The 23,142-nt window shown below is 39.5% G+C and overlaps 1 protein-coding gene across 2 annotated transcripts in view; it reads left to right on the top strand.

The window, feature by feature from the left end:
- The window catches only part of ADAMTSL1 (ADAMTS like 1), a 1,026,618-nt gene that overhangs the window by 785,310 nt on the left and 218,166 nt on the right, over nucleotides 1–23,142 (top strand). For both annotated transcript variants that reach the window (XM_036856350.1, XM_036856351.1), the window contains 2 exons: nucleotides 15,499–15,800; nucleotides 21,821–21,950. In XM_036856350.1, coding sequence (XP_036712245.1) covers nucleotides 15,499–15,800; nucleotides 21,821–21,950 — 432 coding nt within the window. The remainder of the gene's footprint in view (nucleotides 1–15,498; nucleotides 15,801–21,820; nucleotides 21,951–23,142) is intronic.

The following is a 23,142-nucleotide window of genomic DNA, read 5'->3' as shown; positions in this document are numbered from 1 at the left end:
TAGATTAAATACATTTACAGCCAGATAGGTATTATTTTACCTAAATAAACTCTGCTCTCCTGTACATTATATTTTGTCATTTGGTCTAAAGCGTAATTCTGGGAGTAATATTGCATTATGACCGATGTTAAATAATATAACAAAGTTTAAATTAGATCAAGACACCTTATACTAATAATTAAAAGTCTTTCTCTTTATTAGACACCCCTCAAATGAAAGCTGTAAGTAGAGTTTAATGCTTCTGCAGAAGCATTACATAGACCACATTCAACTGTATTTTGTAATGAGTGTTTTCCACTAAAATTCTGATTAAGATGCATTATGCGTAACTTTAATCTTAACAAAATCCCTAAAGTAGTTAAATACATAGTTTTAACCATTGAAACTATAGCCATATATTAGATTATTAAATTTTACTCTTGGTGTAATGGAATTGCCATCTTGGCATGATTAATCTGAATTGAAGTAGATTGTAATTGGAGTGCTAGTGCCGGGTAAAGGAAATGTACACTGTTATGCTCAGAACAATAATTACTTTTATACAAAAATGAAATAAATGACAGCTGTAGAATAATGTAATCAAAGGTATGTGGCTTCCACATTTTAATACACTTTACATGTTTACCGCATTGGACCCTAGGAAAGGTCCTACGTGTCACATTATTTTTTTTAATTGATTTTGAATTTTAAAAACATAATTTTGCAGGGTCTTAATCCTTTCTTTTTTATAAACCACACAGACTAGTTTCTGAATGTATGGAACAACCTATAATTACTCTCCATAGTATAATGAAAAAATGATACACTGTCAGCAAGTCTTTCCTTCCCCCCACCAAAGAGACTCACATTGCTTAAATTAAATAGTAATGTTTAGAAGCTGTGGTTGTCACTTCTGAACTAATACAGAGAAGCAAGAACAGTGGTCCAGGACTATTATCTCTTGCTTTGGCTCCAGTTAACATGGAGAGTTCTGTAATAAAACAGCAAATATCATTTACTTCCCCTTATGTAGAATAAAAATATTATCACCAGCCTGTCTCATTAAATACTATGGGAAAATCAGTAGCTTAAAGTCTTTAGTATATGGAGATACCATTATTGAATGTCAGATGCTTTTGGTAACCCCAAAATGAAAAAAAAAATTTTGGTTATCACTGTAGCCAAAAATATGTTTGAAAGCAACCACTCTAAGACATGTTTAGAAGAAAACTATAGTAAAAGACTGAAAACTGAACTGCTAAGAAATAACTAAAACTTTATAGAACAGAAGTATGTTACATATTCTGCTAAACTAAATGCCATGCAGAAGATACAAATAACAGTTATTCGTCTCATAGAATAGCTGAAATAAATATCAATACTGGGTCACATGATAGTAATGAACTTACTATTGATGAGATTCATCTTATGAAGCTGCAGCTTCATTTATAAATGCTTTTAGACATTGTTTTTTCCTCAGACCTGGTTTACTTACAGTGTATTTGATTCATATGGTACAGAGGTAGGAATATTGTGATGAGTATATTTTCTTGATCTGAGAAAATGATTTCTTAACCCACTTGTGGGAGTCCTGCGCTCTAAACTGACTTTTCACTGGTGGCCATAATTTGCCTTTAATCCACACACATGTTTTTATCAGGTTTTCCTGACGACCTACATCAAGAATCTTTAAGCAGCTTTGTCTCTCTTAATTGGGCAGAACAACGTGAACAAGATCCAGCCCCAAACTGAGACTAAGGGGTGGGGGGCTTTAGCTAGTGAAGCTGATAAAGCACAGATAACCTTATAAATTCACGCAATAAAGTGAACTTGCTTCCAAGGATGTCAGCTGAGAAATCCATAGAAATCCCTGCTACACAATTAACATGGAAAGAATTATGGTTTGAGATAGACTTGTACAAAAAAATAAGATTCTGGGAGAGTTGCATTTTTCTGAGGGTAACAGCAGTGCCATGCTACCACTAGAAAGGGGGAAACGGGAGAGGGACTGACAGAATTCCCTTCTGCTGTTATTCAACCTATGTGTTTTTGAATTTGCCTCCAGCTGATGAGAGTAATGTTAGATTTAGGACACATGATTGAAATGCCAGCTGGTTGCTTCCACTAACAAATATATGGAAGTAGCTTTCTAGGTATTTTTTAAACCCTCAAAATTTTACTTTGGTTTGGTGAGAGATCAGAACTGCATTGTGGTCATACAATTATACTCACTGATCAGATAGAAGCTAAAGAAATCACTGACTTGATTTCGCATCTCCTGCTTTTATACCTTCCTTTCAGTCTTTGTTGGGATGTGTGTATAAACAGCATGACCACTTCAAGCCAAGTACACAGCATGGCCACTTTGACAGCTTAATTTCTTGAGCAAAAATGAAACTATGGTGACTTCTAGGACCTGTCAAGACAGCTGTCTACTGCTACTGCGGTTGATCAGCTGGCCTTCTTAGAAAACCTAATCTGACTTGGAATAGGAAGAAAATTTTTCATTTTCTTAACTCCTTCAAGCCACTAACAAGCCACCCAGTGCCCTAGAAGGTGATGGCATGGGGGCTCTCGATGCCCTGCCTTTCTCTTTCTAGACTTTCTGCTCTCTGAATCAAGTCATCCCAGGGAGAGGAAGGTCGGACTAATTGGGCATCTAGGGAAGTCAGGTCCACCCCAGAGTGATTTCAGTTGCCAGGAGTTCTGCTTGGTTGGCTCAGAACAAGTGACGGGAGACAGGTGATTCCCTTGGGTACCACTTGACCAGCACCGCTATTTTAACTAGCCATCCCTCCATCAAACCCCAGCATACACCAGGTGGAGACCCCTAACGGTGCTGTCCTTTCAAAGGTGGGATTGGGTGGTCCTCTGTGCCTTGATCTTACACTTAAAAAATGTTGACTTATCTTATTAGATTTTTCGTGAACAGCCTTACTGCATGGTTAGGAAAACATTTTGGGGCTGCACCACAATACCCAAGCCTTAAATGTATTGCCACAAATAACCTTGGTGTGAGCCATATTAAAAAGGAAGACGAGGGAAAGCAAGTGGGCAGAAGGCAGAGGTAATATCTGGATGCCAGATGGCATCAGCTTAGTGATGGGGCTGATTCAATAAGAGGCAAAGGGAAATTCCTGTCATGCATCTGTGTGAACAGAACCCACAAGGAATTAAGATACAGACAGAAAAGCCAATAAGAGTCTCCATGGTGATCCTATAGTCATTAAATGGTTTGTTTACCTTGGTGAAAATAGTATTTAAATATATAATATTTATATAATATTTAAGCTATATGTTTGTATTAGTCCATATTTATATCCAGTAAGTTGTCTGAGAATGTGGATGGCTTAACTCAGTGGTTAAGTATGTGAATTCATACTTTTTTAAAGTGGTTAGGACTGTTAATTGTGTGACACGTGATTTTATATTCTCCCCCAAAGGATATTTAGGGACTCAAACCTTGGTAATGGATCCAGATAGTTTTGCTGTTCATATCCTCAATACAAGGTACCTCAAGTACATTCTCTTTGTGAATCTCAGGCCACAGAACATAAAAAGAAACATCTTCTATATAAAGAGAAACAGATATATCTCTTAAGAATTAAGAGTCACCTAAGATCAAGAAACGTAAACACTATTTGGAGATCATTAAACCCTCAGAAAGGATGTTCAAGCAGAACATGGCATTAGAGTTACGGGATAAAAAAGCACAAAAGCATTTAATTTTGATTTGGCACATGGCGGAGTGAAAGCCTCATACTGGCCAGACTGAATGAGTCCTTATCCCCATAACGATCATGACCTCTCTCTTTTCCAACTCCTTCCTTTCTGGTCTCCCTGTCTACCCAAATTGTTTTTATCCCTTATATCCTCTGCAGAATGCTTAATATAAATTCTTTGGCTGATTATGTATTTTAAATAACACTGGACCTGCTAATTGTTCACACCTCCTGATGAAAGAAGCTGAATTCACTCTTTAAGTCACCTGCTCTGGGCCAGACTTTGTGTCAAGTGCAGGTACTGTACAAAAGAAACCCAATAGTCCCTGCCCTCAAGGAACCTTGAGTGCATGCTTACCACAGGCATGATAAGATTGTGAGCAAAGTATTGGCCAGTCATCCACAGACTGAACAAACGAGCCATTTTGAAGAAATGCCATTTGGTGTTTGGGTACGCACAGCACGATTCTGTTATTTATTTCACAAGGAGTGTAGGAGAATTATTTATTGAATTCCCAAACTCTCTCTACTACCCAGTGTTCCTCTGAGCTACAATATCAGGATAGTTAAGCTAGTACATGGTAAAAATGCACAAATATGAGAAATGAGTGAAAGAAGAATGCAGTAGACACTGAAGGGGCTTGGGGGGGATATAAATGTAAACTGGGGGTTTGCAGATTATGATAGAATTCCTGTGTATCTGACTTTGACTCCAAAACTAGCACTTGAGGAAAGATCATTGTATCTTTTTATATAGCAAATGATCAGATATATTGTATCAGTAGATGTACCTCACTAATCCTTGGTAGGTGTTGAAAATACGCTACTGAAACCACAATTTCCTAAAATATGAAATTTTTTTCAGGTACATCAGGCTGCCAACTATGTGAGTTGGTGAGGGGGGTGAGTCTGTATATTTGTGTGCTCAAACAAGAATACAGCCCCGCTGGAATCAAAGTAAAAAGCACTTTAACTATTGATCAAAGCTGCATGCATGGTAGCAGCATGCACAGTGGTGAAAAGTGTGGGCTCCAGGGACGGACCTCCTGGGTGTGAATCATGGATCCCCCAACAGTAACAGGGAACCCTGACAAATCATTTAACCCCAGAGACCTTAATTTCCTCATTTGAGAAATGAACATAATGGTATCTATATCACAAGGCTATTTAGAGGATTAAGTTATGTGTAAAGTACCTGGTATGCAGAAAACTCTGTTTAGGTGTTAACTGTGGTTATGATTGGACCTTTTCCAGCATCATTCATGTTCTTAGAGAATATTTAAGAAAGTAAAATTGTATAATAATTACTCATTTACAAATGGAGAAATTGAGGCAGGTCTTATCTCTGTCTCATACACGTTGTATCATGTGACATGTGAGAGAACCACAAGTAACCACAAATAACCCCAAATTCAACTAGTGGTTCCCCAGCTAGCACCACCTTCCTGCGTCTCCTCTATACTTCTGAGGCTCTTTGAAGACTCACTTGTAAGCGGCACACTTTGAATTTAGCCAAGAATTTATCCTAAGGGACGAGGGTTAGTTACCTTTATTTGAACCAAAAGAAATCTATAGCAAATGGCAAAAATGAATAAGGAAAGTTTAGAAAATGCTCGGATGGAAAAGCATCCTCTCTCAACTCTGAGTTACGTCCAGTTGATACCCCAAGCTTGCTCCCAGCATTCACTGAGACAGAAAAATCAATAACAAATTCAAGAGAGCAGACAGAGCCATTTTTATATAGTCATTAGAAAAGCCTTTCTTGCAAACCAAGAAGTTCTAAATTTGTCAGCCCCTCCTACTGTCTCCACTTAATGCTCAATCTGGAGCTACTTTCAGAACTAAATCTGAACTACTGCTCAGCTGAGCCCTAGAGAGTGGCAAAGACAAATTAATGGGATCCTTGTGTGCCAAAATACAGTATGGACCCTGTCACCACCAATATATGTTAAGTCCATTAAGGTCATTTTTAATGAACTGAACTTTTCTTTGGAAAGCTTTGCCAAACTTGTTGAATTAAGGGAAAGAAACCTTTACAAAATTGCAAGATAAACTAATTCCACTCCATGTGAAGAAGAAATGGTTCATGACAAGTATTCTGAGTTTACAATATTTTAGATTTTTATCCAAGTCAGAGAAAATAATATGCATTAAAATCTACCTTCTTTTATTAAGCTAAGAACTCCAAATGCACTAATAGCATTGTAAGCTACAATGGCATTTTAGTTCCTGGGGTATGGCTTTTTAAATCATCAGACTAGCCTTAAGGAAAACCAAAATTTTAAATCATGTTCTGTTCACATAGGTCAGAAAAGCAACGGAGAGAAAGATGGTCTGAAACGAGTGTCGTAGCCTCATTTTTCATTGGTGGAGAGTGCTTTGGCTCCATTTGTATCTGCTCATACAGTTAAGGGTCTATCTTCTCTTTTTCCCAAATCTCTGTGTGTAATGAGTTTTAAAGAGTGGGCTCCTCTAAACTAGGAACAATTCCATAATGCTCCAGAGTCTTCACTGTTGGGTGGCTGGTTGTATAATAAGGCAGTGTTAGACCAGAGTCATGTATAAATTACTGAAGGCATCATCTGTCTCAAAGCTGCCCCAAATCCTTTTATTCTATAAAGCAGCATTTTTATTGAGATTTAACATAAGTATGATAGACACAGAACTTAAACTTGTCTCAAGCTACGTGATAACCCAAACCCCATCAAGATGAATCAAGGCCAGCACATACTGCCCAAAGGCAGCTATTAGAAATATAAATAAATAAGCCCATGATAGCTACTAAATCTGGGCACAATCACTTTTTGAAAGACCCTAAGAAACTTTTAAAACAGGAAAATGGTTTCAGATTTTCCATGCCAATGCCTGGAACTTAAAAGTATGATTTAATTTCTTTGAAGTTTTAGGCTATTGCCTCTTTATCTAGCTTGGTTTCAACCTCTGGAGCCAAGAATAAGCCCAATATCAAATCACTCATAACATCAACCCTTACCCTCCTATTTACCCATTCACTTATTCATTTGGAATGAAAATGTATTTTTGAGCACCTATTATGTGAAGTTCTACCTTCATGGAGGTTTGGTCTAATAAATGAGATAGTTATTCCATAAAGATTCACACTTGATTATCAAAAACTGATCACTGTTATAAGAAAATGAAGAGGTACTGTCAGAGAGTCTGACAGGGGCCCCCAAAAGGTCTGGGAGTCCAGGAAGTCTTCTTTGAGAAGGGACATGTCAGCTGAGACCTGTAGGATGAGCGGAAGTTATTCTAAGCTGAGAGAAGGGAGGAGGGTTAGCCAGGGAGTGATCCACACATGCCAGAACCTTGAGTCAGGAAAGAATTACACACATTTAAGCAAGTGAAGGAAGACTAGTGTGTCTGGAAGCTAGTGACTGGGCTGGGGGTGGGGAGAATTGTAGGAGATGAAGGTGGATAATGGCATAATATAAACCTGGGTAAGGAGTTTGGCTTTGCTTCTGGGTATAGCAGGAACAATGAAAAGGTTTACATTTTAAGAGCCCCCCTGGCTACAGCATGAAGAAAGAATTATTAAGAGCTAACAGAGGAAGAAAACAGACCACTGGCTATTGTGGTAGTCCAGGAGAGAGCAGATGTTATCATCAATGATGTGGCTTACATGGCAGCCTTAGAGCCAGGACAATGAGGTGGTAAAGAGCATGGATTCTATAGTAAATGGCCATGATTTGAATCTTGAGTCTGCCATTTATTTAGCAGTATGACCTTGGGAATATCTGTGTCTCAATTTTATCATCTAGAAATTGGGATGAAAATATAACTGTTAAAATATAATTTATTTTTGTTAGATATATAATTTGTCAAAATGTAATTTTCAGAAAGGTAAAATCGTGATTTATAAATATAAAATGAGCACATGTCAAACTTTTTATTTAACTCATGAATTATGACAGAACCAATAAGATGTTAAAACTAGTTCTAATGTGAATTGGATTTAGAAAAGTTTATATTTTCTATCAGACAAAATTATTTGCATTGACATGAACAGAAAAATAAGTTCCATCGCTATGAACGAGAAACATCTACATCATCACTAGCTCTCTACAAGGAAACTTTCATCTCTATGAAGTTGCAAAATAGACTAGCCAAAGACAAAGACTCACAGTTCCATAGAATTTGACAGCCCCTGAAAGTCTGCTAGTAATCTTCATTTCACAATGTTTCTGACAGTACCCATCTCCTAACAGTGTTATAATGAGCTAATATATAGAAATGCTTAAAACATATCAGTGAACATTAGCTACTATTGTTGTGGTTGTTGCTGTTATTATATCAAGGTGGTAGTAGTCGAGATGGAGAGAGGTAAATGAATTTCAGATATATTTTTGAGGGAGAATTAATAGAATTTGGGAATCGTTTCAAAGTGAGGAATTAGGGAAAATGAGGGGTCAAGAATAACTCCTAATTTTTCGTGTGAGCAATTAGCTACCCAGTTAAATCATTTGCTGTGATGGAGAAGGTTGGAAGAGGAATCGGATGCTAGGAAAGGGAATCAAGAGTTCCATTTTAGACACTTTAAGTTGGAGATACCTTTGAAATATCCAAGTGAACATGTCAATCAGGAGAGATGTCAATGTGTACTGGTTAAGAGCATGAAACCTTACTAGGTGTGTGGCTTATATCTCAGTTTCCTCATCTGTATATTAAATGGAGATAATAATAATAAAATATATATATATAATATATATAATAATATATAATATATATATAAAATGGAGATAATAATAATTCTTTTCTCATCAGGTTATTGTTAGGATTTAACAACATTTATTTATAAAGCACTTAGAAGTGAGTTTTAAGCATTTCTATATAAGAAGCACTGCATAATTTTTTGATAAATAGATTGTGTTAAATTAATGTTTATTCCTTTCAAAGAGTAAAATGGCTTGCTATCCCAAATCTTACTTTAAAAAAAAGTTTCGATATGAAGCTCAGACAAAAGGTCTAGACTGGAGAGTAAATACTCAGAAGTTGCCTGTACTTTGGTGGTATTTGAAAACAAGAACCATTGGTGAACACATCAGAAGACTGCACCAAACTGAGCCTTCAGGCACTGCAGTATTTAGAGTTTGAGGAGAGGAGAAGGATCTAGAAAAAGAGCCCGAGAAGGAAGTGACCAGAAAAGAAAAAAAAAAACCTGGAAAGTTTGGTGTCATGTAAGCCAAGGAGAAAGTAATTCAAGAAAAAAGGCACAATCAGGTGTGCTGGATGCTACCGGAAACAAGATAACTGAGCACTGGATTTGTCGGGAAGAGAAGACAATGTGGGACCAATACTCTTAAACATTTATTATCAACTGTCTTTTTCCTGGCTTTTCTCTTATTGTTAAAGAAGAACAACATCCTGATGGTCAAGAGGGTCCCTCCTTTAGTAAGATTCCTTCTAATATCTTTTTATTTATTTATTTATTTTTTGGCTGCATTGGGTCTTAGTTGTGGCACGTGGGATCTTTCGTTGCGGCACGCGGGATCTTTCGTTGTGGCACGCGGGCTCTTCGTTATGGTGCAATGGGCTCCAGAGCACATGGGCTCTGTAGTTGCAGCACATGGGCTCTCTAGTTGTGGTGCACAAGCTCAGTGGTTGCAGCACGCGGGCTTAGTTGGATTCTTAACCACTGGACCACCCGGGAAGTCCCATCCTTCTAATATCTTGTCTGGAACCATATTAGAGGAAGCTGGGTCAGACCTACAAGATGAGTTTAACAGAGTACTCATACATACGAGGTCCTAGGCTTTGAAAGAGCCCAGTCTTCTCTGGCTCGTTGGAACTTGGAGAGAACGCTGATCTCCTGCAGCATTTCCTTCTAGTCCAGAGTCTCCTTGAAAGGAAAATGTGCTCTTTAATGCAGTCAGCCTTTCTTCCCCCACTTCCAGCACTGAGCATTTCTGCAAGAAGGCCATTGAGGCATTCTTGCCGAGGCCAGCTGCCTCTCAAAGAACCCAAAAGGGCATCACTATCATCAGAAAAAGAAGTCAGCTACTTGGAAAATGCCACTAAATATTGCTGTCCCAGGACTGCCTTAGAATGTTATGGAATTGGGTCCTTCCTTCACATCACTGGTTAGCAGCAATATACGGGGCAGTCACTGAATTTTTTTTTTTTTTCAAATAATTGTATTGGTGACTGCATCAAAATTGTCATTTGTTTTGTCATCTTAATTTCTAGAACCATTCTATTCTTGGTTATACTACTAGGCACCTTATGGTGCTGAAGACCCTCACAACTCAGGCATGATACTTAAGAATGTGAGGAACCTATGAAAAAAAGTGGTGCTATTAGATGTTTTGTAGAGTGATGTCCTGGACACCTTTGCAAAATTTTGCTTGGAGACTTCAATATGCATTTCATAACCAGCATGAATTATTTGCAATTCCAGAGAGTTGTAAGCTAACAGCTGCAGTTGAGAAATATTTTCATAATTCCACATTCAGATCAAGTATCCTTGACTAAAGAGCTTTCACAATAAGTTAGATTCCCATTTATTTGGAATGATTTAGGTGTGGTTCTAAGTGAATGTAGAGGCATATTTTGTAGAGGCATTTTAATGCTTTAGCTATATATATATATATATATATTTTAAAAGCTATAGAATTTATTTGTATTTCACAAGTTTTTCATGCACTTTCTTCATTTTTTTTAATAGTTCTATGAAATTTTATCACGGACATAGATTCATATAACAACCACCACAATCAGGATACAAAACTGTTCCATCATCCCCCCTAAACTGTCACCTACTCTCCCTTTATAACCACTTTCCCCACAAAGCAAGCCCCTAGTTGCTACAATGACAAAAGAATTCATAAATAAGTTTGATTTAAAAACACAATGTCAATGAATTAGGTGTATATATTCATTAATGAAATTGTCTAGCTTTGTGTTGAAAAGCCAGTGATTACTTCTCGTACAAACATGAAATGCAAAGCTAGCTATATTTTTAAATAATCATTTTAAGTTTGTCTTAGTATGATGGATTTTTTTTTTTTTAGTATGATGGATTTTATAGGTAAATCACTTTAAAACTCCTAGAGTGATTCAGTTAGAGTTGCCTGCCCTTTGTAACATTCCAAAGGTTTTTTGTTTGTTTACTAGTTTGGAGGATTTTTTTTTTAAACATCTTTCCTTTTAATTTCATTGAGAGACATTGAATAAATAACTGAGTAGATGAAAGAATGTGTTTCCCTTTCCCTCTCCTAGTTCCTTTCCCACCCAGCAGCAATTATTTTTTTCTCATAGATCCAAATGCCTCTTCGATATAAATGCCCAAATGCCCAAATTCCCAGCTAGGTTTAAGTAACTGCACCTTTTCCTAAAGATTTTACTGTCTCAAAGATTGTCCAGAATCAGGAGAAGAACCAACTCTTCAAAACTAAAGAAAAAGAATAGAGAAAGATTGAACTAAAAATAAGATGAGGTAATATGAAATACCATTTTTACCAATGACATATGATGATTTTTTGTCCCCAAATGACATATTTTTGTAAAAGACTTAATGGTTAATTTGGTATAGAATTACTTATACAGTATTTTATTTTTCCAATATACTCTTCTCCAGATCCCTCTGTGGCCACTGGTTAGGTGAGAAAATTTTAGAAAGGGAATAATCATGATTCTCATGTGAATATAAAATAAACATCTGTCAAAGATTGTATTTACCTCGTTGATTAATGAAGAAACCAGGAATATGTTACAGCCAACTCAACGGAAATTTAAAAGAACCAAACATATTCAGGCAAATAAGAATAGTGAAATGAATTTACAAGTAGATGCAAAATGGGTCTATCCACAGGACAACCAATTGCATTCCACGAGACACAATTAATCTTCATTTCTATGGGAAAGAATCTCATGATCAATTTCCTGCAATTTAAAAGTTGTAAAATAACTCACAATGAAAGATTTTAAAATTTTATAATAACTAGGAACAGTGCACTGAACAGAATATTCAGTAATCTTTGGGGTCTCTTTTAAGTTTTTATAATTTTTTTCTACACTATTCAGTTCATTCCCTCCTCTCCCCTCACCCTAAAATCACCAAAAGAAAGAGGAAAAAGAAATCCACAACCCCTATCAACTTATAACTCAAATGTTATAAGATTGAAAACTAAACGAAAATTAAGTATTTCTAATGTGATTTTCTGCACGTTTCAATTTGCATTTTGAAACTAGAGAATGGGGTGAGGCTCGTAACAGCATCAAAATAACACAACTATAGAGCTACTATATTGTGCTACACTTATTTTGAGTAGTCCCAATGATATTTTTTTAACAAGCACTCATATGAAAGGAGGAGAGAGGAAAGGAAGAGGAGAAAAGAAAAAAAAATATCAGGCCATGTGTGTATAAAACTAGAGCTAAGTCTGGCTAATATCTGCAGGAATGTGAGACTAACCAAGAGTGAATTGTTTCTCTTTAGCATCATATTAATAAAGTAATAGTTTTTATTATTTCAGTCCATGCTTCTGACTCCGTAATAGCCACTAATAAACTAAACCACTTTGGGATTTTACAAGTGAATTTGATTATCACTCTTTTCTATTTCATAATAGGAACTGTGGTAACACCTCTAATTAAAGGATAAGTATTTTGGTACTGAAATGAACAATGAATCTTGCAAACAGAAGACCAGACAGAAACATAAATTACTTATTTGCCAGGGATCTGTTCGTTTGTTTGTTTTATCCTGGAGATGGGAAAACTAAATGCAGAAATCATATCAATCATTTCTGAAGCTCAAGCCCACCTTTGAAAGAACTCACTTATCCAAGCCATTCTTCATTCATCTGGCAATAGTGCTGCTAACCAAAATAATTTTTAAATTACCCAAATTAAACTTCAATAATACATTGTACATCAAAACGATTAATATACTGATTTTTAAAAGACACGTTGACTCCATTTTAAAGGTCCCACTTTAAAGGTTCTAACTCAGCAAGAGCTACTCAAGATGCATCTTCTAAACATTGCAGTTAAACCTCCTAGCTCATATGACTGCCCTCTCACTGACCTTGCTCCCTCCCACTTGTGGCCAGAAAGCTCAAGATAGTAAATACAGAGTTGGGAGATCTAGGGATGTGGGGGAAGGTTTCACATGAAAAACAGTTATTATTCATTTGGCCGTTTGCACTATTAGATATTTTTCTTTTGAAATACAATCTCCTGCCTTCAGTGAGAGAGAATAGTATATCATCCAGTGTATGCACTAGAGATATTAGGATGACTGCCAAAAGACAGCACCACTTAAAGACCAAATTGTTCTTAATTGGTGTGAACTTGATGAAGACCTAAGGATAGTGGGTTGGGAGATAAGCCAGTAAGGCTATTTGACACTTGATAAGGTTCTCGCTTGGGAGACATAAAGTAGATTAACCCTAAGTATCCCGACAGTCAAAAATACACACATACACCCTCACACACATATTGCTTTACTTTTTTCATTTAGATGCTACTTTAAAGTAAACAAGTCTCAATCATTGCAACGAGTTCATGGGGCTTCGGTAGCACCCCTTTTCTACTTTGTGTGCTTTTGGTATATCTTCCCGGTCCTGGAGAGAGAACAAATGCAGAGTGATTCATGTTATAGGCAAGGAGAGCTGAGGGTTTCATTTGTGCAGCCTCTATATTCTAGATTTCATCTGGGACTCACTTTTTATCTAGGAGATAATCCATAAAGAAATCAATTTAGCTACTTGTCATAAATTTATATATATAGGGGAAAGATGGAAACAGAGGTTATTGCAACAACAAAGACTCACAAACATGGCCCACAAAGACTAAAATCTTCCCTATCTGGCCCTGTACCGAAAAAGCTATTTGATCCTTGGTCTCTTGGAATAGTCACTGAAGAGGGCTATTATAGCTGACAGAACAATAATCCTTACTGCATTGGAAAAGCTAATAGGGTGCCATCCTTTTTGAGATCTTGTCATCTTCTTCATTTGAAAACAAAATTCAGGACCACATTATTAAACAAGCATTATTCATCACTATTGTCAAAGCTGGCAGACTTATCATTTGCTTCTGGGTTTTCTCTTACATATAAAATAGTTTGGTATGTATTTTCTTTTCTGTCCACACCTGAGTTGTAAATTTCAGTGCTTGTGTATTTGTTATGATCCTTGTTCCAGGACTCAGGCAGATAGATGTGAATGTGTCATAAGAGGGTTAAACTTATTTCGATTGCAGATTTTGGTTTTATATTCCTAAAAGACTGCTACAGGTAGCGTTATTTAAAGAGGGAAAGACGTTTTAATCTTTTAGGATACTGTTTTCCCCACCATGTTCTCTAGGTGCCAGGAGATGGTCAGGAATTCAAAAATGAAAGAGGGAGGTGACTCTGTGATGAGAATTTCTTGGGAATAATTCTGGGTGATGCTTCCTCCCTCATCCACCTACCTGACAAGGTTGTATGTGACCTTCGTTCACCCCTAGGGGATGGCTCTTCAAAGGAAACAAGCATCAGGCCTTTCTTAAAGGGACTCCCTCCATGCCTCAGACACCATGGGTTTGGGTCTCCGGGCCAGTCCCCCTGCTCTGCACACAGCCCAGGCTCAGGCCCAGGCCACATCTTTGTTGGGCTTCTTCCAGTTTGAAAACTTGGATAGGTTTCCTGTTAGAATTTCAGTTTCCCTACACTAGATAGGAACTATTTTCACTTGCTGGGATTTAATGCTATAACCTTCTTATCACTTCTTTCCTTTTCTGCCAAAGTCAAGGTTAAAGAGCCAGGTTTGCATGCCTCCTCAGCATGACTCCCTGTTCAAAAGCAGTAGGATCATGGAAAAGAAAAATTTTTTTTAATTCCAAAGTCCTTTCTCCAGATTATTATACTAACTTTGTGAAAATGTTAGTGGTTCCCTCTGGGCTTTTTTTTCTAGGCACTTCTCAAGGTCATTGCAGATATGGCCATTGTTGATTAGTGGGAGGAAAAAAGCCTGTTTTGGAATTTGGATATTGTCCTACATTCTAGAGAAACTCAGAGAAAAACCAAGTTCTCCCTAATGTGGCTTTTCTCGGTGGGGAGGCGCTGGAGGCTGTTGAACAAACTCGTATGAATGCAGAGCCCCTCGTTTACTGTGACATGCCTGTGGATTTAAATTTGTAGCAGGGCTTTTCTCTAGGATATAAAAAGAATTGCAGTCCAGACTAATTCAAAGAATGTGTGAGGAACAAGGCTCTGCTCCATTCTTGGAAACTTACAAAAAAAAAAAAGAAAAAAAACCTCTTTCTCTTTCTGTATATAAATAAATCTTGGGAAGCACATTGAGCAGAAAAGCAAAGAAAGTTACAGAATCTGAAATCCAGACTAAAAACAAAACAAAAAAATACTTCCTTGAATATCTCTAAGGGCTGATTTTGTTAGAGTTTTTAGTATAAGTATTAGTCTGCTGGAAGAATAGCCAGCATCTGCAGGAGACACAAGTGCTGGGATTTAGACCGATAGAGAAGAAACCAATTCCCTGCTCCAAAGAGCTACCACTGTGGGTGCAAAGCAGGGAGAAAGCAGGTGGTCTGTGGCTGGAATGTCTTCCAGCTGGGGGTTCATATGACACTCACGAAGAAACCAATCCAGAAACAGTGGCAAATGAGCTCATGAACTACACCGAAGCGCCCAGCACAGGACAGAGTGGCTGAGCCCTGAGCACATCCTGGGACGGCACTGGGCCACGGTGGCAGGTGGGATGCGGACCCTCCCAGTACCCGCGGTCTCCTGCTTGGGGCTTCTCATCCTGTCCTCTTGTCTGCTTGCGGACTGCAGGTTCATCCCAGAGGCCTGGTCGGCCTGCACGGTCACCTGTGGCGTGGGGACCCAGGTGCGAATAGTCCGGTGCCAGGTGCTCCTGTCTTTCTCTCAGTCCGTGGCCGACCTGCCCGTTGACGAATGTGAAGGGCCCAAGCCGGCATCGCAGCGCCCCTGCTACGCAGGACCGTGCAACGGGGAGGTTCCTGAGTTTAACCCGGAAGAGACAGATGGCCTCTTCGGTGGCCTGCAGGATTTTGACCAGCTCTACGACTGGGAGTACGAGGGCTTCACCAAGTGCTCCGAGTCATGTGGAGGAGGTAAGAAGGGGGAATCTGGCTCAGATCTTTGCCACCGTCTTGTCCTTTTTCTGTTAACTTCTCTCTCTGCGTGCAGCTGTGTCACGTGATTGCCTCTAGTCCAAGCGTGATAAGTAGGGGGAGGAAGCCATTCTAAATGTAAAGCGGACTGAATGAAACACAGATGTATTCCTCTTTGGGCTTGAGCAGCTTTTAGACTGTCAGCTATGAGTAGCCATCACAAGTAATGCTTTTACTTCTAGTTGTCATTCTGACGTTTTGCACTATATCTTAGCGTATCTGACTGAGAAACAGAGTTGACACTGACCTGGCAATGCTCTCAACATGTACTTTTATTTATCTATGCCCTTGCCTCTGTGCATGTGGTATGAACCAAGACCCAAGATGACAAGCAGTCTGCTGTTTGTTCCCAAGGACAGGGTACAGCCCATCTGATTTACTCAGCTGATTCCCAAAGTAATATCTGTTGACAAAGGGAAAGGGTGTGTAAGGACAATTAACACTGTGGTTACCCAGAACTGGAAAGGAGTTTAAAGATTAAACCCTGACCCCACTGCCATTTCATAGATGAGAAAACTGAGATAACAGAGAAGCTGAGTGACTTTTTCAAGATCACACAGCTAGTGAGTGACATTTGGGACTAGGCCTGCTGTTTATTTCTCTGTCAAGGGTCTTTCCATCATACCTCACTTCTTTAAGCATTTAGAGAGTTCCCAAGGCTTTCTCACTGAATGAATATTATTTAAATAATGTTCAATGTTTCCATGTATATTGACCTGGTTCTCTTAGGTCTAGTTCATGGTGATAACGGATTCAGTGATTTTTCTATTTCGGGTGTTAGTAATGGAACTGTAGTGGGAGAAGAAGGCATTTTAAATCAACAATTAATTTTTTAACATTACGATCTTTTGTACCACTGTAGAAAATACATTAGATGCCTGTCACCACTGTCTCCCATGTCTACTCCCAAGAGAGATTTTGATAGGTGAGGAAACGCTAGCTGATTTCCCATCAAATCCCTGTCACTGGCTCTCAGTAACCCCTGTTGTCACATTAAGGGTCTACATTCCCAGCAAAGTTTCTTACTTAATTGGTATAAAAATATCTATATTAAAATTATTTCCCCAAACTGCTTTCTAAACCATGACATTTTGGAAACTCTTCTATAAAAGCATCTTTTCTCATTACTGGGAATGTCAGAATACATGTTGTTCTGACATGTTGTTCTGCCCAAATTGTTCATGCGTAGTTGAAAAGGAATGGATAGTGGAACAAGTACGAGCAGAGAAATCAATTTTCTCCATTAGGTCGCTTCGTAAGCATTTAATAGTCTTGACCTTGAGGTTCTCGTTTTTTTCTAAGTCTTCCAATTTCAAACCGTGGAGTTCTTAAGTGTTTTCATGGAGAGCCTATTATTTTAAAACCTAAGATTTTCCATCTGATTCTGGAAGACAGTTTCTTGGAACTCCGCTATAATCCATGTTCCTGTGGTGCCCTCCACTCACAATGAGGACATCTTTTCTTCCATGCTTAATGAGGGAGAGGTGTTAAATAAGCTTTGGTGATCTCTGAGCCCCAGCAGGAGCTCAGAGGCCAGGTGGAAAGGACACAGCAGTGGCTTACAGTTGCTTCTTTCCAACATAGTGAACGACTCAAGAGTCCAGATGGTGTGTGTTTATCCCCAATTTCCACGATCACCTGAATTGAACAATCATGATCTTTAGTCTAAAATGAATGTGCTTTGAAACAAATTATTCATGATCTCTCAGTTATGATTCTCAGTTATAAGTCAAGCCTGGAACTTTATGAGCAGATGGGGAAAATGATGCTGTAATGGAATATATAAATGACCAGATACTTTTATTTTTAAGATTCTAACCATTTCTGCTGGTCAACCAGGGGTATAAAATTCAAAGCGTAGAGAGTATGTGGAATGTTTTTCATTTAAAAGATTTTCAGAAGCTATTGATCTGGAAATAAGATTTGTATATTTCATACACAAATGATGTCGGCTTGTAGGAACTGAGCATCTTTGTATAACATAAAGTGTACATCATTTATATCCAGTTAGGTCTTTAACTGTCAACAACTGTGCACACTTACCTACAGTTGTGTCACTGTGCCAAGGTAATATATCTATGCCTAAAATGTTAAAAGTTGAAAATTCCAAAGTGGTGAAACTATGCTCGGGTCACATGGTCCATATGATGCCCAGACACAGTAACAAATTATTTTGGTATACGGGATATGTATATTTTGAAGTCATCGTTTGGCAGTAACATTTTATGGTACTACCAACTTTGATCTTTCACTAAAATATAACCCACAAGGTTGAAGATATTTTTAATCATTCCTGCTGAAGCCAATCAAAAATCTGCAGGATTAACACATAGATTTTAAATCAATTTTGGGTTATAAGACCAGTCGAGCTAATTTTATTGTTTTTGCAACCTCAAGAGATGAAATTGGATAGACACAAAAGTAACCTTTCACCTAGCAGAGGTAGCAACCAGAAGGAACTAGTTAGTAATTTAGGCTGTAGTTGGTGGCTGCGTTTCCCCAAGCTGTCATCAAATATCATGTAACAATTATGCTATTCTGGGAGATATAAACACTGAAAATCCCATTTTCTGGAAGATTGAAAGTGAGTCTAACCTGTTCAGATCTGTGTCCTGTTGTCTCACTAACATCTCCTGATTATATTTTAATTTTCCACATGTGAACGGATAGGTGTGGTCAAGGAGAGCGGATTTGAACCTGAACAGCTTTATTGACCTCCTAGATGGTAAAATCGACGTTAAAAATCTAGCTGAAGGAAAACTTGAAATTGATTTCAGCAAGTATAAAAGGTGAAATCCTGTGCATCTTGCTCCTTTTTCCTTATGAGTCCTCTCCTTTTGCTTCTGTCAAGAAAGGAAAACTCAGAATCGGAAAGGACCCTACATACACGTGTGTTCTGTGTTGGTTTAAAACGTCCTTCTCAGTGCAAAAATTAGCCCATTTGGAAAGTAGCACAGACCTGATGAGCTAACTTCTCACATCCGGGCCCGACTGCCCTGAGCCAAGTATACTGTGAACTGACAGGTGAAGTCTTCACACGTCTTCCCTCTCCAACTTCCCACACCCCCATACCAGGGCTGCTCCCTCACGCCACGTTGCTTCCTCCAGGCCCCCATTCCTTCCCACCGCCCCTTGGCCCAAATTGCACGCTCTGCTTTGGAATGCCCTGCGCTTTAGGCATCTCATTCGTTAATGCCACAAAAGTATCTTGTGTGTTGACCACAGGGCTGGTCCCAGATCCTCCTTCATTACGACGGAGCTCTGCCCTTAGCCTCCCGCACCCCAGGCCCCATCTAGGAATGCGATGACAACAGACCCTGAATGCAATGTTGCGGAGGCCGAGGGCATCCTTCTAGAAGACGTTAGAATAGAAGGTAGTAACTCTAGAATGCTTCTTAATCTCAGCGTTTAACCAGCCCGAAGGTGACTTTTATCCTGAGCTAGGATTATTGGCTGGGCTCATGTAAATGTGTTCTATGTGTCTCAGAAGATTACTGATGTCATTTTAGAAACTTTAACCCTTGCAATCCCATTCCATGCAGTCCTGAAAGGACCTCAGTTCTCTAAACAAGGATTTCACAAAGTGGAAACAGGTCACATTACTCATACACCCCCAATACATGCCCTGCCCCAAGCAAGCCTTTTCAAGTAAGGCAGGTGACAAAAGCCCTGTGGTCACTTCCTGCCTCAGGGATTGCCAACTCAAATTCATAAGCTTTTCAATAGCTGACTAAAGCCAAAATATATTTTATTTTAGAGTAACATTTAGAATCTCTGGAATACTACCAGGTAGGCAAATGAACTGAAACCTTAATTTCAAACAGAATCACAGCTCTAGATTCTGTATGGAACAGTTCGCCTCATCTAGTGCCTTGTCATCATGACCTTAATAATGCCAGACTGTTCCGGTGGGAAGTATCAATGAAGATATCAACAATTTCTTGTGAAGTGTTTTGCTATATCATCATACCATGAATTCCAAGTGGCTCACTCCAGCTGCAACCAGGAGGACACCCTGGAGTCAGCATTCCAGAATGTGATGGAATATCTTGAATGTCTAGCATAAATCTCAAATGCTCCACCCTGAACTGGCCGTGATATATTCAAATTAAATTTTTGAAGCTCGTAAAAGGCTTAGAAAAAAGAAAACTGACAGGGAAAATATTGTGACTGATTTTTTTAATGTTTGATTTGTCAGACTTACTAGGAAAAAGGAAAGGCGATTCTGATTCAGGCTTTAAAATGTCACTTTTTAAATGGTGGCTTGCTGAGTGACCTTTCTAAGTCAGTGTAACATCACCTCGGAAAGCATTAGCCTGTTGATTGGGGTGATAACTTCTTGGGGAAACACAGGGTAGATAGGAGGAGGGAAGTGACAAGGCTGAGAAGTGATAGGTCTGTCGTACTATGTTAGGTACTATCTGATGAAGCAATGCAGAAAATTTTAGAAATAAAATGTATGTGTATTTATATATAAAACTATTATATGGATGGCCACATACTCTGCTATATAACTGCATACAAATATTTAACAACACATAGGTATCTTTAGATGTACATATCTTTATATATATAGCTATGAATGACTGAAAGCAAATTATCAGGAATGTCCTGTCTCTCTTCTTCTTTAAACTGAATTCTGCTGAAATGATTCCAGACAAATGTCTAGTTTATTCCTGAAGATCTCCAGCAGATATAACATCCTCTTAGTATTTTTGAACGTTAATGTTGTCAGTCATTAAAGCTCCAGTGCTAAGGCACAGCCACTACAGTTTCACCATTTATCTATCAACTGTATGACCTTAGCAAGTCTTTTCACCCTTCTAAGCCTCAGTTTCCTTATCTGTAAAATGGGGATAAAAGCGGTGCTTGCCTCATGGAGTTGTTGAGAGGATTGAATGGGGCATGTCAAGATCCTAGCCTCAATACTTGGCTAATAATGTCACTCAGAGGATTTTTGCTACTGCTATTATGACTGGGAAGCAGGATGAAATGTCTGGATATTACATTAAATTAAATTAAATTTAATGATATTAAATTCATTGGACCAAATTAAAGATCCATTCATGATAAAAACTCTCAACAAAGTGAGTATAGAGGGAATGTACCTCAACGTAATAAAGGCCATATATGACAAGCCCACAGCTAACATCATACAAAATGGTGAAAAACTGAAAGCTTTTCCTCTAAGATCAAAAACAAGACAAGGATGTCCATTATATCTGGACACATGGTTACATGTGTCCCTGTCCCATGATAGTCTCCATGAGAGATCCTACACCCCACCTTGGAAGAGCCGCCAAGTAACCGTGTGCCAATCACTCCTCAAACTCCTGTTTTACTAGGTCTGTAGTTAGGGATGTGTGGGTGGCAGTGGGAACATTGTCTTCCATGGATGCCACTCGTCATTAGGCATCTTGTTCTCTTTCTTTGTTCCAACCTCCCAAGGTGCTCTAGGTCACTAAAGAAATGAACCCGAATCAAAAGGAAACCAGCAAAGCCCTAGATGCAAGGCCCCAGAAGCACAGCAATTTACAGAATGCTGGATATTCAAACACGGCTCTGGGCCTGCCTTCCAAATACAGTCATCTCCTGTTGATTAGAATACAATGTGTGAAGGTCTTGGGGTCATTATTTTGGTCATCCTGCTCCCCTTCTGCTTTAAATTATCCTGTTTCAGCATTGGCGGCTGCGTAGCCGGGTGGCATCTTCCTAAGCATTTCAGCGGTACTGGGAGCAGCCTCCGCACTTTGGCGGAGTTGCCCTCCTTAACGGGCACAAACTTCTGAGTGCTTTCTCCAGACGGAGCGATGCCTGACGAGATGGGCAGCCCCGGACTTTCAACTGCCTGCCACGCAGCGAGTCCCCCCAGCCGCCGAGACCTCCCGCCAGCTGCCCTGTCTACACTTGCTCGCCGCCCACACGCCCACTCTGGCCTTGACAGTGTGATCTGTACACAGGTGTCCAGGAGGCGGTGGTGAGCTGCCTGAACAAACAGACACGGGAGCCCGCGGATGAGAACCTGTGCGTGACCAGCCGGCGGCCGCCCCGGCTCCTGAAATCCTGCAGTTTGGATCCCTGCCCGGCAAGGTAAGGGGCGCACTGGCCGCCCTGCTGCCCAGGAGCATGTTCGGAACGGGGTACGTCTGTCCGTGGGCAAGACCAGAACGCTTATTGTTACCCAGTGTTTTGAAAACCAATTAGCATCAGTTCAAACTTTTAGTCAAATCCACTTGAATTTAATTGAAACCAGGGCTTTGGAATTCCAGCCCAGTGGTCATGCTCAGGGTCCAGAAGCTCATGCTCCGTGCACTGAAGCGGAGCCCCGTGGTGTGGCTGGTATGTGCACGGGCCCCACTGCTGCTTTCTCCTGGAGGGAATGTGAACTGACCACAGGCTTTATGGTCTCTGCCACCTTTCAGCCTGTGCCCCGAGCCCTCCCACCCTGGTAACAGATTGGCTTGTGGATTGCAGGAACTGAAGGATCTGGGTGGTATAATTGACCCACCATGAAATCTGTATGCACACAGCATGCAGATTCATTATAGCATGATCGGGGGTGTGCGTGTGTCATTCCACATGCATAAAATCAATTAGAGCATTTCATTGTTCAGCCCTGCCTGGGTCTCATTATTATCCAACCTTGAGTCTTAGCTCATCAATCCAATCACTGCTTCAGCCTACGCAATGTTATGGGGTCTTGAGAGACTTGCCTTCAGATACGTGTTTGGAGCAAGTCTCTGTAGAAGCTACACCATCTCATCTATGATTCTGGTTTCAAAGGGGAGACATTTAAAGAACCAAAGCCAGACTTTCAAGTCTGCTGATGGGCTGAAGAATGTTCCCGGATCATGTCCTACATATGGAGGGGTTTGCTGTTTCTGAAGGGTATTTCTTCTGTTTCTGCAAGGTATCATGTAAGAAGCAATGTGTTGCCTACGGGAATTAATGATAGTTTTCTGGTCAAGCTAATGCTGCTTGTCTTACTTCTCAGCCAACTAGATGCCTTTCTTGGGGACTTAGAGGATACAGACTGCGGGCCTCCTCGCATCATCTCAGGGCACCATCCCCCAGTGACACTCTCCTGCTCACCACCAGAGTTATTATTCTGTATATTGATCTGAAGGGTGGGCCTGCCTTCCCTCTTCAAATGCAGAAGTGAAGAGGGCCACTAGTGCCATATTCTCCAAGGCAACCAGAAAATCAGTCAGCCACTGCTTGGAGCAGCACCCCACCCATGGGAGTAGCAGCCGGTAAAATAGAGTCAAGGGCTGGGCCAAGA

The sequence above is a fragment of the Balaenoptera musculus genome, chromosome 6 (assembly GCF_009873245.2).
Source record: "Balaenoptera musculus isolate JJ_BM4_2016_0621 chromosome 6, mBalMus1.pri.v3, whole genome shotgun sequence".
In the NCBI taxonomy this organism is placed as follows: Eukaryota; Metazoa; Chordata; class Mammalia; order Artiodactyla; family Balaenopteridae; genus Balaenoptera; species Balaenoptera musculus.
Note: the sequence above shows the minus strand (reverse complement) of the source record. Positions and strands in the feature narration are given on the sequence as shown.